This window comes from Cervus canadensis, chromosome 32, assembly GCF_019320065.1.
Source record: "Cervus canadensis isolate Bull #8, Minnesota chromosome 32, ASM1932006v1, whole genome shotgun sequence".
Taxonomy (NCBI): Eukaryota; Metazoa; Chordata; class Mammalia; order Artiodactyla; family Cervidae; genus Cervus; species Cervus canadensis.
This window is the reverse complement of record NC_057417.1, coordinates 33,377,168-33,393,037: the sequence shown is the minus strand read 5'-3', so window position 1 is coordinate 33,393,037 and position 15,870 is coordinate 33,377,168. Positions and strand designations below refer to the sequence as shown.

Below are 15,870 nucleotides of genomic sequence, written 5' to 3'. Positions count from 1 at the left end.
ACAGCATGCCCATCATTTTCTTATCATTCCCTTTTCTTCACAGACAACAGTTCCATCACTTAAGAGAGGCAGGGACAGAAACCACTGCTGCTGCTATGACCAACCTAGACAGCATATTAAAAAGCAGAGACGGTACTTTGCCAACAAAGGTCCGTCTGGTCAAGGCTATGGTTTTTCCAGTAGTCATGTGTGGATGTGAGAGCTGGACTATAAATAAAGCAGAGCACTGAAAAATTGATGCTTTTGAAGTGTGGTGTTGGAGAAGACTCTTGAGAGTCCCTTGGACTGCAAGGAGATCCAACCAGTTCATCCTAAAGGAGATCAGTCCTGAATATTCATTGGAAGGACTGATGCTGAAGCTGAAGTTCCAATACTTTGGCCACCTGATGCGAAGATCTGACTCATTGGAAAAGACCCTGATGCTGGGGAAGATTGAAGTTGGGAGGAGAAGGGGGTGACAGAGGATGAGGTGGTTGGATGGCATCACCAACTCAATGGACATAAGTTTGAATAAACTCCAGGGTTTGGCGATGGACAGGGAGGCCTGGTGTCCATGGGGTTGCAAAGAGTCGGACACGACTGAGCAACTGAACTGAACTGGCATCCAGTTGGTTTGGGAGAAGCCTTAGGCTGTTTCTTGGCTTTTTTTCCCCTCAGTGTCACTTAATTAATCATTTTGTTTCCCCAGACTGCTCTCTGCTCTCTGCAAGGATTCTCACTGAATTCATGGCTCTTGAGAGGATCTCTCAAGTCCTGTCCTATCTGGGTCTGGTTTTTGTTCTCTAGTGGTAGTTTTATTTGCCACAGCACGCTCATTAGCTCACGTCACAGTCACAGGAGGCGGTGGCCTGGCCGTACCTGCTGCTCGGCGTGCCGCGGCGTGCAAGAACTGTGATCGACTGCACCCGCGGTTCCCTGAAGGCACTGCACGCTTTGCTCCACAAAGTGCTTTGTTTTATTTAACACAAATTAATGCTCTTTATTTTGTTCAGTGATTTTTGTCAATACATAAATGCTTAGAGTTCATTATAATCACAGTTTGCTTGTTTACTTTTAATGTGTGCTTCTTTAATCTGTGGTGATTTATGTGTTTACTGTCTGTAGTATGAATTTCTCTGTCAGAATATGTACTGAGATATTTGTACTTACAGTACACTCATTTGTTTTACATTTCCCCGGGGAGCTAATGTTTTATATTTTTCTCAAATATATTTATTTAATGAAATTAGGATCTTCTCATTGAAATGTTTATTTTTAAAATTCCAGTTAAGCATTGTATGTCATGCAATTTAATTTACATTTGGGTGGTTGAAGTGGATTATTTACTTAAAAGTAATTGCTGCAGTATCTCTATCTTTCTCTATATTTATAGATATATAAGCTTATTTTAGATACTTTACTGATCTGCAAAATTTTGGTTTTGATGGTATCATTCTTTCTTGTAGGCTATCTTTGTTGTTATGAAGTAGCTTTTTGTTTTAGAGTTTCTTATAAGGGAATTCCCAAGTTCATATCTTTTGAAAAATACCGGTTCATTAAAACCCCTATTTTAAATCAACTTTGAGAACTGTAAGCTCACTGAATACAGCATTCTTGGCAATCAGAGGATAGGATCAAGTTTTTTTTTTTTTTTTAACTTGGACTAGCAATTCTAGAATGAGTTATGAGGAAATGTAAACTGACCTTTTTTTCCCCCTGACCTGTCTTCTTATTGTTGAATTAAATCTGTTGTCTGTGCTTTTTAAGCTGGTTGGTAAACCTCTGCCCAGCCCTTAATAAGTCAGCATTCTTTCTTCTCATCCTGTTATTCCCTCCTCTTACCCAAGTTACTCTCTTGCTATCCTATTAGGAAAATCTTCAAAATCTACTTGTTAAATATCTAAGTACATAGGATTTATTGGCTAACTACCAATGTCTAACCATCAAAGACAGGACACTTAACCCATTAAGGTAAACCTTTTGATCAGCAGGAAATGACTAATATTTTTTTAAAATTCAATTTGACAGGCATTTACTAGATGCTATGTTCAAAATATTGTGGATAATAAGAGGACTAATAAGTCAATAGTCTCATTTAAAGTAACTTCTGTTCTTGCTCTTTTCTATTACTTTGCTAGAATTCATCAACCTAAAACTAAAAGAGCCAGTTGTTTTTATCAGCAAAATGGGTTTATTCAGGAACAGAAAAGCATTGCCATAGAGGACATGTGATCTTTGGGGAACCACAGGCAAGTGTAGAGACAAAGGAGAGGAACAGTCTTTTATAGTGGCGAAGGGGGACTCGTCGTGGCAGTCTCTCATTGGCTGGGCTGTCGCTAGGCTCGGAGAAATTCTCCTTTCCACCTGCTGAGTGGTAAATAGCCTTCCTCTTGTTGGAGATGCAAATGTACGTCTCTTCCTTTTGATGTCAAGGAGGAGTAGGGCGTGAGAGCTCTCTCTGTGGTCCCCTGACTCCAGTTTAAATGACGTTTCTGTTTATTAAGTTGTTTAATGGTATTTCATGTTTTTAATGACGATCCCAGGCAAAAACGCCTCGTTGGAAAGGATGTGGAGCCTGTATAGGGTTAGGATGCTCTAGACCCTCAGAGGGCAAGATTATGGGCATAGTGGGCATCAAGACCTGGGCTTGGTGTAGACCTCAGGCCTGGTGGGAGTGACATCTCCGTATGCCCTGAGAGGTGCACAGACCAGGGAGTGAGTAAGGGGAGACAGCAGGAATGTGCCAGAAAGACCACAGGTCAAATGAGACAGACATGTGAGAGGGCCTAGCACATTGCCTCGTGGCTCAGTAGATGGTGGCTTCTATTCTTCTTCTTCTTCTTCTTCTTTTTTTATGATGAACGTTCCTCCGTGAAGATAGCTTTTCATCCGCACCTGTGATGTGACAGGCAGGGCACAGGTACAGAGGATCCCATTGTGAGCTAGACAGGCCAGCTCATTGCCCCCTGGAACTTGTGGGGGATGCCAAGTGCACGGCCAAACAGCGTGTGTGATGGTGGCAGCATACAGCATGCAGTTGGAATGTGTTCTTCTGAAGAGCAGGTGCAGGAAGAATTCCCATTGGAAGGGGTGTTCTGGCTGGAAGGCGGGTGGCAGAGTAGTGGGTGAGGGGACCCCTGTTCCGACAGACGCAGCATCCAGAATGGCCATCCAGAAGGGAGGGAGGTACAGAGCCCCCAGGAACTTGGGGTGCAGCCCGGGTCTGGGACCACATGGGCTCTGCTTAGTCAGCACCTCTAGCTTGCTCTGAAGGCGCCTGGGCTTTATCCCACAGCAGTTGGGGAGCTACAGATTAAATACTGCTGGGACCTGACAAAACACTTAGAAAAATTTCTCTGGTCTCAAAGGGGAGAATGGTTTGGGCTGGTGGAGGAGTTGCTGCAGAACCAGGGGTGATGGCAGAATTAGGGCTGGAAGTAGGCCAGGGGCTGATGCTGATCAGCTGTGACCGGGAGGGCCAGAAGAAGGCAAATAATCCCACAGAGGTGTGGACAGTGGGCAGAGTTGAGACTCAGAAGTCTTCTGATGGGATCAGTCTTGGGGTGCTGTGTACTCTCAGCAATGGGAAATGGGTGGATCTGTTCACTCGAGGGCCCAGGGAAGGGTTGGCTTTAGGAAGCCAAGGTCACTGGACCACAGTAGACCAGCCGTCCACCACGGAACGGGAGCATTCGCTGTGTGCAGCCTGGGAGAGTTGTGGCCACAGTGAGTCTCAGTCCCGCCCAGAGCCTGGTGAATGAGCATTTCCTCCAGAGCCAGCCACTGAGTAGGAAGCAGGCTTAGCCATTCCCCAGCAAGAACACTGGAGTGGGTTGCCATTGCCTTCTCCAGAGGATCTTCCTGACCCAGGGATCGAACCTGAGTCTCCTGAGTCTCCTGCACTGGCAGGCGGATTCTTTACCACTGAGCCCTCTGAATAAGAAGAATAGTAATCAAATGCTCCTCTCCCCAGGGGTTGTGCCTCATCTCAATTAGCTCAGGGCCACAGCTAAACTGAAAAAGCAAAGACTTTCTGGGGACTTGGCTGCTTTGTGGTCGCTGTGGCCACTAGACACTGATTTCTGCTCTTCCTTTGTTTTCTAAGGCAGCTGGGGACCCTTCAGGCCCCCCACAGCTCTTTGCACTTTCCACTCTCTTGTTCCAGTGCTCATTAAGAAAGAAGAGACGGAGTAGAAGGAAGAAAGGAAAGGAAAGCCGAATGTGTGATAAGCTCAAACCTAGACACTGTTTTTTATCTTTGTTTTTCCTGACAGCTTCATCAATTCTACATGCATTTATTGAATATTTACTAAAGACGGGCTGTATTTTAGGTGTCATTCTTTGCAGAGTTGGCGTTCTGAAGATAGGGTGTGTTGCAGGATTCCTAATAGTCTACTTTGATGAGTAAACTTGATAGACTTGGCTTCACAGCGAGGGCTCAGCTGTCTTTTCAAAGCAGACTCTCTGTGGTCCCTGATTCAACGTGGTTTGTAAATTTCTGCTGTTAACTGGTGCTGGAACCTGTGTTTAGGAACCAGTAGGGCCAGCGTGATGTTCCTGAGAGTGTATGAACCTGGGAAGATTCTTGGCTTCCTTCCCACAGCCCAGACCCTCATCAGCGTTAGACTCAGGGTCCCACCATTTGCAAACAAGATGTCCATTCCCTTGTGTACCATCTCCCTCCACACACACATTCCACATGGCAAAGGCATCTTATGAAGTAGTTGATGCAACACTGCACTGTCTGGCGTCCTAAAAATCAGAAGGAAAACATTTCACTTAAAGATGTGAAGCAGACCAATTACTCAACCGAATGAAGGAGCCTGTGATAAAAGGCAAAAGAAAGTTGAAAAGTAAGTCTACTGAAATGAATAAGAATTCTAGGATTAAGAAGATAAGGAGTTATCAGGCTCACAAATTAATAACATTTTAATAACATTAATAATAAATTAATAACAGAGAAAAGCACTTTCCCTGAATCATAGAAAACGTCTGAGCGTGAGCTGTCGTGTTGGAGCCACTTGGCACCTCTGAGTGCTGAGGAGTCGTTTTCCGAGGTGCTCCTTCTCGCCCCCTCCAGGCGGTGTGAGTTTTCACTGCTTTACACTCAGGAGGAGCCCGCTTTGCCTCTCAGAGGACACATCCAGCATCAAGGTGCCGGCCAAGTGGCTCCCAGTGAGAGTTCTCTTCCTGGCTTGATGGCCACCTTCTGGCTGTGTCCTCACAGGGTGGGCAAAGAGAGAGAGCGTTCAGGCCCCCAGGCATGTCTTATAGGCCCCACCCCCATTCTCATGGCTTAATCTCATTGTCGTCACCTCCCAGAGGCCTGATCTCCAGATACCATCATGATGGTCGTTAGGACTTTAACATCTGAAGTTTGGGGCAACAGAAGCCTCCAGCCCATAGCAGCATCTCATTTAATATATTTAAGCTAAAAGAAATACATTTATCAATTTTCAAAAGGGGGAAAACACCCACATAGGCTATAAACAATGGTTGCAGCTGGCTTTTGATTTTTTTCATGAGCAAGAAAAGTAAATCTAGAGATAAACCATAAAATTCCATTAAGTAAGAACTTCAAAGGGACAATCTTCATAAAGGCAGTAACTCTGTTTAGAGAAAGTTTGGGGAATCAACTTATTAATAGCATTCAAAGATATCAAGCTTCCTTTGTTCTTTAAAGTTACGGGAATGAATTAAAAGCAAGATTCCCAGTCTATCATGTATCATTGAAACCCAAAACACAATAGCATTTGTCTTGTTACAGGCCAGAGGAGGCTGTAAATCTATTATTTATTTTTTATTAAAGGTGCAAGCTCCAGAGCGAGGCCCATGAATAGCCAAGAGAAATAGGAGATGAAGCCTTTCATCTTTCTGAGTCCCTCCCCGTGTGTCCTGGTCAGCAGTGATTCAGTGTTCCTGCTTCTCTTATGAATGTGTTTGTTTACCTGGACTCTGTTCAAAGGCGAAGAGAAAAGAAAGGGGAAAGATGAGGAAAATCACAAATCTGACTTTACTTTTCAGAGCAGAGTTAGAGTTGTAATTAGAGACAGTTCCGTTGCCATTTCCAACTCTCGGCAGAATTTTCCAGCAAACCAGTTTTGCTCCAGGCCCTCGTGGACCATCAGAAGAGATGTAGGCTGCTGCTGTGCCATCAGACTTCTCTTTTGTGTCCATCCCTCGCCCCCACGTAGGTCCCTCGGGGTCACCGTTGTTTACAGAGTAGGTGGTGGCCTGCCCCAGGTGAAGGCTTCTGAGATTGCACCAGACACCTGGGTCTGACTCTGAACCAGCTGTGGGCACCGGGAGTGAATAAGCTACCCGCTGCCTGATTAGAGAAAGACTGCGCCTTCTTCAGGGGACCTGTGAGCAAGTGCAGAAAACGGGGAGCAGAGAAGCCCCAGTGGACGCCAGGGAGGCAGTGGACGATCCCTGGTGACTTAGCATGGTGGCTTTGGAGGAAGCTCACCCGGGTCGTGGGTGCCATGCCCTCAGCTGTCCAGCAAATAACTTCTTCACTTGAATACCTTGGCTGCACTATGGTAAAGCAGCCAGTATCTTTAACTTGCTAAGAAGAGCAAGTCGTAGTCAATTCTGCCAGTTTCTCCAGGGCAGGAGACATCACGTATACCTGTGTGAACCATGCACAGGCATGTATGTGGCTGTGTTTTGATGTGTTAACCCGTGTGAACCAACTAAAAATAGCGTTTCTTTATTGCCCCGGAAACTAGAGCTTCTATGTTTTGTTCCTGATGCTTCTTTGATTCAGGTAGAAGGTATGAACTTAAACTATACAAGTAGTCTCTGCAAAGCCAAAGCCAGCTGCTGTTTGCGGGCACCACCTAAACCTGCCTCTGGGAAACAGCGCTTTAACTTCCCGGGTCGCTGGCGGGCATCTGAGCAGAGGGTAGACTCGGTGTGCGTCCATTTGCCTGTCCTCACCGCAGACAGACTTCCTGGTCTTTCCTCAGCCTTGTGGCCACCTCCCGACCTGAGTCCCCGTGTCCAGTCCACCTCGCAGAGCCTGGCCACGCTGGAGGGTTCATCTGCCTCTGAGCCCACTCTGCACCAAGTCCAGCCTCCTGTGTCTGGAGTCTCGGGCCCCCCGCAACCCCCCCGGGCCGGCTTGGCATGCCCTTTCCCTGTGCTTCTCTGTGGGTCTGCTGTCCCAGTAACAACCAAGGTGGGAACTGCAGAGCTCCTGGGCTGGTGCTTTTGCACCATCTTACCGAGGAGGAGGAGGCCAGGAAGGAAGGGGGCCAGCCCGGGGGCCCCGACCAGCAGGTCCAGGCGCCAAGGCTTTCCTGGCTGCGGCCTCACGTGCACCCTTCTGTGCAGTGGGTCCTCTCGGGGTCCCCTCCCTCCTGGACCCCCAGGGATGTCTTCCGTCTTGGGTTGTTTGGCCATCTCTGTGTCAGACCCTGTGCCGAGAGCTTTCTGTGTCTGTGAACCTAGAGTGAAGCAAACTGAGAATTTCGTCCTTGCAGCAGCCCTGGGAGGAAAGCATTCCCCGTCTTACAAACGAGGGACCTAGCTTGCATTAAGTTTTCATTTGCTTGTATTGTCCTCCAACCATGTTACAAGCTTCATGAGGGCAAAGACTGCAATTTCCTCATTTTCCATGTTCCCAGGCGACCCCTAATATGTCCATACAACAAAGAGGCTTGCAGTGAATGCCTTAATTAATGCAGTTTAAAGGCAACCTCGAGATACAGAGAAAGGATCAGAGGAAGAGCAAGCAGGAGAGCTGGTCAGACGTATCCTTCAGAGTCACCTTGTGAATGAGGAGAAAGAGGTGGTGAGGTTCCTTGCTTTCCCATCCCCTCCCCCTTTTTTGATTCATCTTGTATTTTTTTCCCTGAAGTTTGCATGATTTCCTCCTAAAAGGGAGGCTCTGTGAAAGCAATATCAAGGCCAGTCCTTCAGTTCTAGTCCTTGCTCTGACTTTGCAGTAAAGGAAGCAGAGTCCCTTCAGGCCCTTCTCTCGTCCAGCCCGCTTCCCGTTTTTCCCAGCTTGTCATCTCCATTTAGCTCTGTGGCCTGTGCGTGGCATGGACTTTATTGTTTAGGACCCCAGTGGTGCTGGAGGGAAAGACACACCTGAGGAGGATCGTGGCAGGTAATAAAGTATGTGCATGGGCAGTGGCGGGCTTCCCAGGTGGCACTAGTAATAAAGAACCTGCCCACTAATGCAAGAGCCATAACAGGTGCGGGTTTGATCCCTGGGTCGGGAAGATCCCCTGGAGTGGAGCATGGCAACCCACTCCAGTGCCTTTGCGTGGAGAAGCCCATGGACAGAAGAGCTTGGTGGCCTATGGTCCGCAGAGTCGGGCACTACCGAAGCGACTTAGCAGCAGCGTGGATAGTGGGTGTGCATATAGGAATTTCCAAGCCTGAGGCAGTGGTCTTCCCGAGGTCCCTCTCTGTTAGCTGTACCGAGATGGTGGGGTGGGGTGGGGGGAAAGGTGTTTTGATAAAGACACTCCAGTTGGAGACAGTGGACAAATTGGTGAAAACATCCTCCAGGCCTCTGGTTGTCTCTCCCAGTTTAGGCCTCGGCTGTAGCCACAGGGGCCTTGTATCAGCGCGACCTTGTTTATAGCTCTCGGTCTAATCAGGATTATCATGCATGCCTGCGAGTATGTAAATTTGACAGTTCTTACTCTAAAATAGCGTTCTCCATCTTTCAGGGAGTAAACCGCTTTCTCAGTAAACAAATTTTCAGTTTATTATGTTACCACTTAGAAGCTTTCTTCTTCTTGTGCCAAGTTGCTCTTAAAGGTGACTGATTCTTAAAGAATATTTTATTTACTTTGAAATAAGATTCTGTTAGAACAGTTTTAAAACACAAGGAGAGTCGGCAGTCCCTTGCTGGAAATATGCTAGGCGCTTAAAACACTGATATTCACGTCTGTATTTATGTCTTTGAGAGGCTGTTCCTATCCAATTCATAGCACGTATTTCTGATTCACTCACTGAGTCACTTATTTTGTGCAAGGCCCTCCACTCAGGGGTCTCCTTAAAATACAGGAATGAATGAGACACAACCATTCTCTGGCCCTTGAGGCTGTAGACTTTGAGAGGGAAAATAAGCCCAGTACTAAAGTGAGAGGCAGGGAGTCCTGGTGCCCTCTGAGAGGTACAGTGTGCGGGTCAGAGAACCAGAGGAGGTGGCGTCAGTGCCAGCAGACTTAGGCAGGAGATGGGGAGCGGGGCAGGCTTTCCCGGGCACACTGTGGACACGGAAGGCGTGGCGTCTGTGAGCCCTGGGACGTCCAGGCGGAAGTGAGGGCTGAGTGCCAGCAGTCTATCGAGTAATAGGCTAGAACTCGGGTTTGGGGTCAGACACCAGCCATATTTCACCGTCTAGGAGGAACCAAATGCCAGTCTGAAGCAGCTGATGATAGAGAAGTTTCTAGAGTTCATACAGCAGGAAAAGTAAGTTGATTTGAATAATTTTTCCAAAGTATGTTTTTTTGAAGCCAGATTAGAGTGCTGTTAGGGAAAAAAAGGGGGTCTTTGCCTTTATTATAAGACTGTTCAGTGCCTTTGATACGCTTTGTGACCTTCCAGATGGTGATGTATTTTGTGCCATTTCACATGTCCTGGACCATAAGCCTGAGGGGGACACGCCCGGGTGCACCCTTGGGCTTCCCGTGGCCGCCACCACCTTCCGTCTCGGCTGCTGTCTGCCACGCGCTCCCTCCCAGTGTGACTCACCGCTCCTCTGGGCTCCCTTCTGGTTCAGTTGCCCCTCCACTCCCGGACGCAGGTAAAATGCCTCCTGATGGCATTCCTGATGGGGCGGCCGAGGGGCGGGTGATGCAGCCCGGACTTGCTGGGGGATTAACTTCCCAAGAGGTGAATCTTATCCATAGGAATTGGGGGACTGGGCTGGCGGATTTCCCGTGCTCTGTCTCTCTGCTGGCTTCTCCTGAGAACTTCTCAGAGAAGCCGCCTGTGCCTGGACGCATCTGCTAGGTGAGCTGAGGTGTCTCTGAGTCTGTGCCACCCCAGCATCTGGACGCCCCGGCACTTAACCTCTGCTCTTGCCTCAGGGCTCTTTCCGCACGTCCTCTGCCCTCGCTTGGCTTCCCGAGCAGAGTGTCAGCATTTACTCCTTGCCTCGGGCTCTGCTTTCCGAGAGCCTGGGCAAAGGCGGAACCCTGCTTTTGTTGCGCCTTCGAGAGCAGTGTGATGGCCACACGGGCTGGGCTGGGGCGCCAAGGATGACCGTCTCCCAGTAATCCAGATAAACAGTGGAGAGGACAGGAAGGACAGGCCATGCCCTGCGGGCAGCTGGTGAGGTGACTCAGAACTGAGGCTAGAGGAGCTACAGGTAAGGGCTTAGGGGGAGGTCTCTCAGAGGGGGCTGAGTGGTGGTGTCAGCTACATGTGGGCGGGTGTAAGCAGAGAAAGATGGGGGGCAGGCGGCCTTGGCGTGGAGGGGGAGTGGACAAGGAGCTCTGGAGAAAGGGATGGCACGGAAGCGAGGATGGAGTGTGCAGCCGCTGAGAACCCTGAGGAGCAGCGTCCTCATGGCGGGAGGTGGGTCAGGCCCCGGACTCAGGGAGGCCCCGCACAGTGGACTCACGCTTACCGGGGGGCTGTGGGCACGGCCGTGTGGCGCCGAGCCCGGGGGTTTGGTAGTGGCGGGGGGAGGGTGGTGCCAGAAGATACCTCTGGGCTGAGGGAAGGGTAAGACAGATGAAACAGGGGAAAAGCAAATGAAATGCAAAACAGATTATAGCCACTTTTGCCTCCAGAGATGTGGTACAGTTTTCGCCAGTGGGGAAATAAATGTCTGTTTCTCTTCACCTTTAGAGATTGGTGCCTGACCTATTAAAGGGAAGACTTGCACTGCAGGGCCTCCTCCATTTTCTCGTCCTTAAAGGAGACAGAGTTTGTGGCTCTTGGTTTCAGATGAAACAAGAATGAACTTTTGGATATGCAGATATGGGCTCCTGATTGGGTGGAGGACAGAGAGCTAATTGCTGTGCTGAGTAAAGTGGGGGGAATTGACTTTGGGGTCGGGACTGGCCCGGAAAGAGGCCGGAGGCCCTGCTCTATTGCGCTTACACTCGGTGAAGTGAGAGTGCACAGAACACCTTGGGCCAGCATCTCTGGCAAGATGGAGCAGCCAGAGGGAAGATTTAAGTCATACTGAAGAAAAGCGGGCCACATTCTACTGGGTCAGCATGGATCTGTAGAAGAACCCAGCTGTGGGCCAGCAACTGTGAGCAGGAGCAAGCCTGCCCAGCTGCTGTGACCTTGGTAGCCTGTCTCTCAGGGATTAGCAGCAAAATTGAGGAGGGATTTGGATTTCCCACACTGTAGACACTGTTATTGCAGTGTCCAAGGACAGAGTGACCTTAGCTGTCATCTGGACGTCAGGGGGATTTCTTAATGTTTGTGCAGGCAACGGGGGAGCACTCAGTGGAGGCAGAGACACGGCCCCTTCTGCAGAGAGGCGACATGCGCTGGGAAGTTGCGAGAGAGGCAGTGTGATAAGGATTCCATAGGAGAGTTATTTTTAAAGCAGTGAGGGTGCAGATAGAGTTAGCTGGCCTTGTAGTGAAGCGGTCGACGAAATTGCTAGCTATAGGAGAAGGAAGAGGAGGCGGAGGAGAGGGTGGGGCTCAGTGCAGAGGTTTGGGGTTTCCATCGTGGGAGTGGCCTGAGGGTCCATCAGAGAGGGATTCTTGGGCATATGTGAAATCTTGTCGGAAGGGCTGGTCAAGGGTCCAGACACAAACTCTGCTCAGGAACCTAGGTAGGAGGAGCAGATGACTGAGAATTTAGCAGTCAGACTGACGCCAAGCTCAGAGGAGGGGTGAGGGAGCAGGGAGGAGGGGATGAGGATCAGGGGCCAGAGGGCGTCTACAGGGCTTGAGACTTTCTGCATTTGCTGCTTGTGTTAGAGCTCATCGTAGAAACAGAACCGGTGGGACAGAGCCATAGGAGAGAGACAGACCTGAGGATGGCAGTGTGAGAAGTCCCACACCTGCCATCTGCAGGCTGGAAGCGCAGGAAGACTGCTGGAGTCGTTTGAAAGCCCGAGGGCCGACGGTGTGGGTTCCAGTCTGTGTCTGGCTCAGCAGTCTGGCAGAGGGAGAGTGAGTCCAGCACTCCTCTTCCCTTTGGTTCTGTTCAGGCGCCCGTGGATTGGACGGTCTTCACCCACAGCGAAAAGGGCCGTGCTTACTCAGTCTACCGACTCAAATGTTCACTTCCTCCCCAAAGACCCTCACAGTTTAGCTAGCCTTCTGGGCAGCTTTGACCCAGTCAGGCTGACACGTGAAAGTGACCGTCACATTCCTCCCTGGCCTTCCTTGGATGGAGACCTAGCTTCGCAGGTGTGCACATCAGATCTCCACATCCCGGTTAGGTATGAGCTCCCCTGGAGCAGCGGAGAAGGCAATGGCACCCCACTCCAGTACTTTTGCCTGGAAACTCCCACAGACGGTGGGGCCTGGTGGGCTGCCGTCTGTGGGGTCACACAGAGTCAGACACGACTGAAGCGACTTAGCAGCAGCAGCAGCCCCTGGATCAGAGTCCCTGTCTTCTCCTCGATGTTCTCTGTAGCCGACACAATGCTTTCCATGTACTAAATGTTCAATAAAAATGTGTTGGATGGTTCATTGATCCAATAAACTTATGTCTATGCCAATATAGAATTGCTCTTGAAAAGCTGTGGGTAAATCAATTCTTTGTAAATTGAATCTTATTTCAAAGGTACAAGGGATCTTCAGCATTTAAAGGAAACTTAGGTCAATCTTTGGGAATCCAAGAGTCTTTCCTCATGGATAAGGAAGCTGATCTGTAGAGAGATAAAGTGTCTTGTTGCAATCTGATACGGTGGCCAAAAACAGAGTTCCTTAAAGTCAAGTGTACCTATTTTTTAGGTAGAGCGACTCAGAAGGCCAGCCATGGGGTTTATTGCATTAGATTAATAATATCATAATTCCAGCAGTATTTATCTTTAGTCTGCAGATATTTAGTAGATTTCAGTTAAAGCATTATTTCAGTTATGCAATAATGAGTGAAATCTGTATTGAACAGTTTTCCATTTTATGGCAAGTTAATAAAAACAAAAGAATATACAAGCAACCAAAGCCAATTTTCTGGCCAAGAAAATTCGCTTGTAAAAGGCCCCTGACTCAACACACTGAGTTTTTCTTTGGCAGCTTTTGTTGAGCATGTGCTCCTGGGTTCTCTATTGTGGTGATGAAAGTCCTTGAGGCTGTGGCTTAATGTTAAGTGTGAGAAAGATGTTGAGAGAGATTTAGTGAAACCTTTTGGACACCTCACTGATTGAATTATTCATTTAAAATTGATCAGGTTTTATCAACATCTGTATTGGGTTGATTTAGGTTCTTCTTGCTGTGTTCTAGAATGAAGTAATTTATTAGATGAGAGGAACTTGAGAGGAAAAGCACAGCTCCTTTGGATCACTGTTTTGGACGATCCAAACCAAAGCAATAAAAGAATCACAGCATGCATTTCATTTGCTCCCCTTTCTCTTCATAGTCATTTTCACATGACTTCTGCTTGTCAAAAATGATTTTGAAGTTGTCATTTACTACAAAAGAGGCTTCCTTTTCATTTGGGATTTTCGTTTCCTGACAGGGAACAGTGAATCGGATGTGAAGGGCAGCAGTTAATTTGTATTGATACTCACTAACCGTTGTTGTACCGATATCACCTGATTTAATTCTCACAGCTCTGCAGGCTGGAAATTGTTCGCCCCATTTTGCGGATCTCGAGACTCATCGGGATAAACAGACTTGCTCCCACAGTTCGTGCAGCCCTGGGGTGGACTCCTCTTGGTCATCTCTACAGCCAGGGCGCCGTCGTCTAGTTTTCATGTGTGTTAGTGTTGGCTGCTGTGACCACTGTTTTTGGAAGACAATGTGATACCATTTGCATAATAATCTCTTGAATAAGGCATGGGCACGCTAAGTTGCTTCAGTCATGTGCAACTCTTTGTGACCCCATGGACTGTAGCCCACCAGGGATAAGGCATACTATTTGAGCAATTCAAAAAATTATGGATAAATGGGATCTTTAGATCGTCCACACCTCAGTCTTTGTGCTCCTCACAGTCCACACTTAACCAGAAGTGTTTGCTTCCTGGACGAGTCCTGTGGTGCCATGCCCAGATATACACAAAAGTGACAGGAATGTTTGTTTTCATGTTGGTGTGAATATAAGTATGGGATAGAGGGCAAATAAACTATGTGTGAGTTTATAAAATTCAAGACTAAAGCTGACCTCATTCAGCTGAAGCTCCGATACTTTGGCCACCTGATGCAAACAGCCAACTCATTGGAAAAGACCCTGATGCTGGGAAAGATTGAGGGCAAAAGGAGAAGAGGGTGACAGAGGATGAGATGGTTGGGTGGCATCACCGACTCAATGGACATGAGCTTGGGCAAACTCTGGTAGATGGTGAAGGACAGGGAAGCCTGGCGCGCTGCTGTCCATGGGGTTGCAGAGAGCCGGACACGACTGAGCGACTGGACAGCGACGACAACAGAAGCCGGCCTGTGCAGCTTCTGACTCTGCCCCTCGGGTGTGGGGGCGCCTGTCAGTTTCTCCGTCTGTTACGGGTCCTCCTGAGCGAAAGCTGAATGCTAGTGGATTTGAAGTAGAAATGGTCTTTCTTGAATTCTGGCTGGTTTGAAGTTTTTAAAAAAAATGGGGGGGAGGGATCAATTTAGATGTTCTACCTCCTTTCCTGTCTCTGTTTCCTTTGCCTTCCTTTTGATTGAAGTGTAAATGAATAATGCTACAGATGAGACACAGCAGAGAAGGCAGGTTATGGGTAAATTGGAAAATCAAACTCAGTGAAGATTTATTATTTTTAAATTATGTAACAAATTTAATGAAATCTAATGAAGCAAACAAATTTAATGAAAAAGTGAATTGACAATTTAAAATATTCTGTTTAGCTTCTAAAAAATGAATACTAATAAGTTTGAAATCACTAAATCACAGTAATCTACTTTATGCAAGAGAGTTCTGTTAATTAAAATTTAAAGTCTAAACATATTTTGGGCAAGATTGCTATCGTGTGATAACTGTGTGTGATATCCTTCAGTTGCTTTAAATGGTTCTCATTCTCAGCTGCACAGTGAAACCATAAAGAAAGCTTGAAAAATACAGTTGCCTGAGCTCTGCTCCCGGACATTCAGATTTCATTGTTCTGGAGTATGGCCTGGGTATAAGCATTTTGTAAAACTCCCCAGGAGAGTCTAATGTGCTTCCAATGTTAAGAACCATAGATAGTTGTATTATAATCATTATTTAATAATATTTGCTTGTTTTTTTAAAAAATTAGATCTCTGTATTTTAACATTTTGACTTTAGAGTTGTAAAATCTTGAGGAAGGTAGCTCAGATCAACTTACAGGCAATTCAGAATCTTGACCTTTATCCTTAAAGTTTTTGTATTTCAGACGGCAGTTACTGTAAAGATTACCCTTTTCCTTTTGCAGCATCATAACACTGAGTGCCAGGACCTAAGTTTTTGAAACCTCCCAGCAGACCCTTTTTAAACTGTTCTGAGCCTGCAGGCTGTGGCAGGACCTGGCTGTTAATTCAGTACTTCCATCTGATTGACACGGGGAGGATCACTGGCCACCTAGGGGAGGCCCTCCTGTTGTTAACTCCTTTCTGGGTGTCCTTTACGTGTTTGCCCAGAGGCCTCGGCATTGGGCACGCTGTGAAAGTCATACGATTAGAGGAGTGCTTTGCGCTGGCTGCTCAGCCCGACGTTCAGAAAGCAAACTCCAGCAGTGGCTGGCGCGCCCTCCCAGGAAGGACAGGCGCCGGACGTCTTTTTGGTGTGTGTTTCTTGGTCGAATTTGCAGGGCGCCTACTGTGCGCT

At 47.7% G+C, this 15,870-nt stretch overlaps 1 protein-coding gene across 6 annotated transcripts in view; it reads left to right on the top strand.

Moving 5' to 3' along the window:
• Positions 1–15,870, top strand: part of SDK1 (sidekick cell adhesion molecule 1) — a 724,732-nt gene that overhangs the window by 238,868 nt on the left and 469,994 nt on the right. The window contains exons 1-2 of one of the 6 annotated variants that reach the window (XM_043455309.1): positions 9,111–9,417; positions 9,553–9,751. The exons of 3 other annotated variants lie outside the window; for them this stretch is intronic. In XM_043455309.1, the coding sequence (XP_043311244.1) occupies positions 9,553–9,751 (199 nt within the window). In that variant the 5' untranslated portion in view covers positions 9,111–9,417. Of the gene's footprint in view, positions 1–9,110; positions 9,418–9,552; positions 9,752–15,870 lie in introns of those variants that run through there. 2 more of the 6 variants (XM_043455308.1, XM_043455312.1) reach the window with 2 other exon arrangements.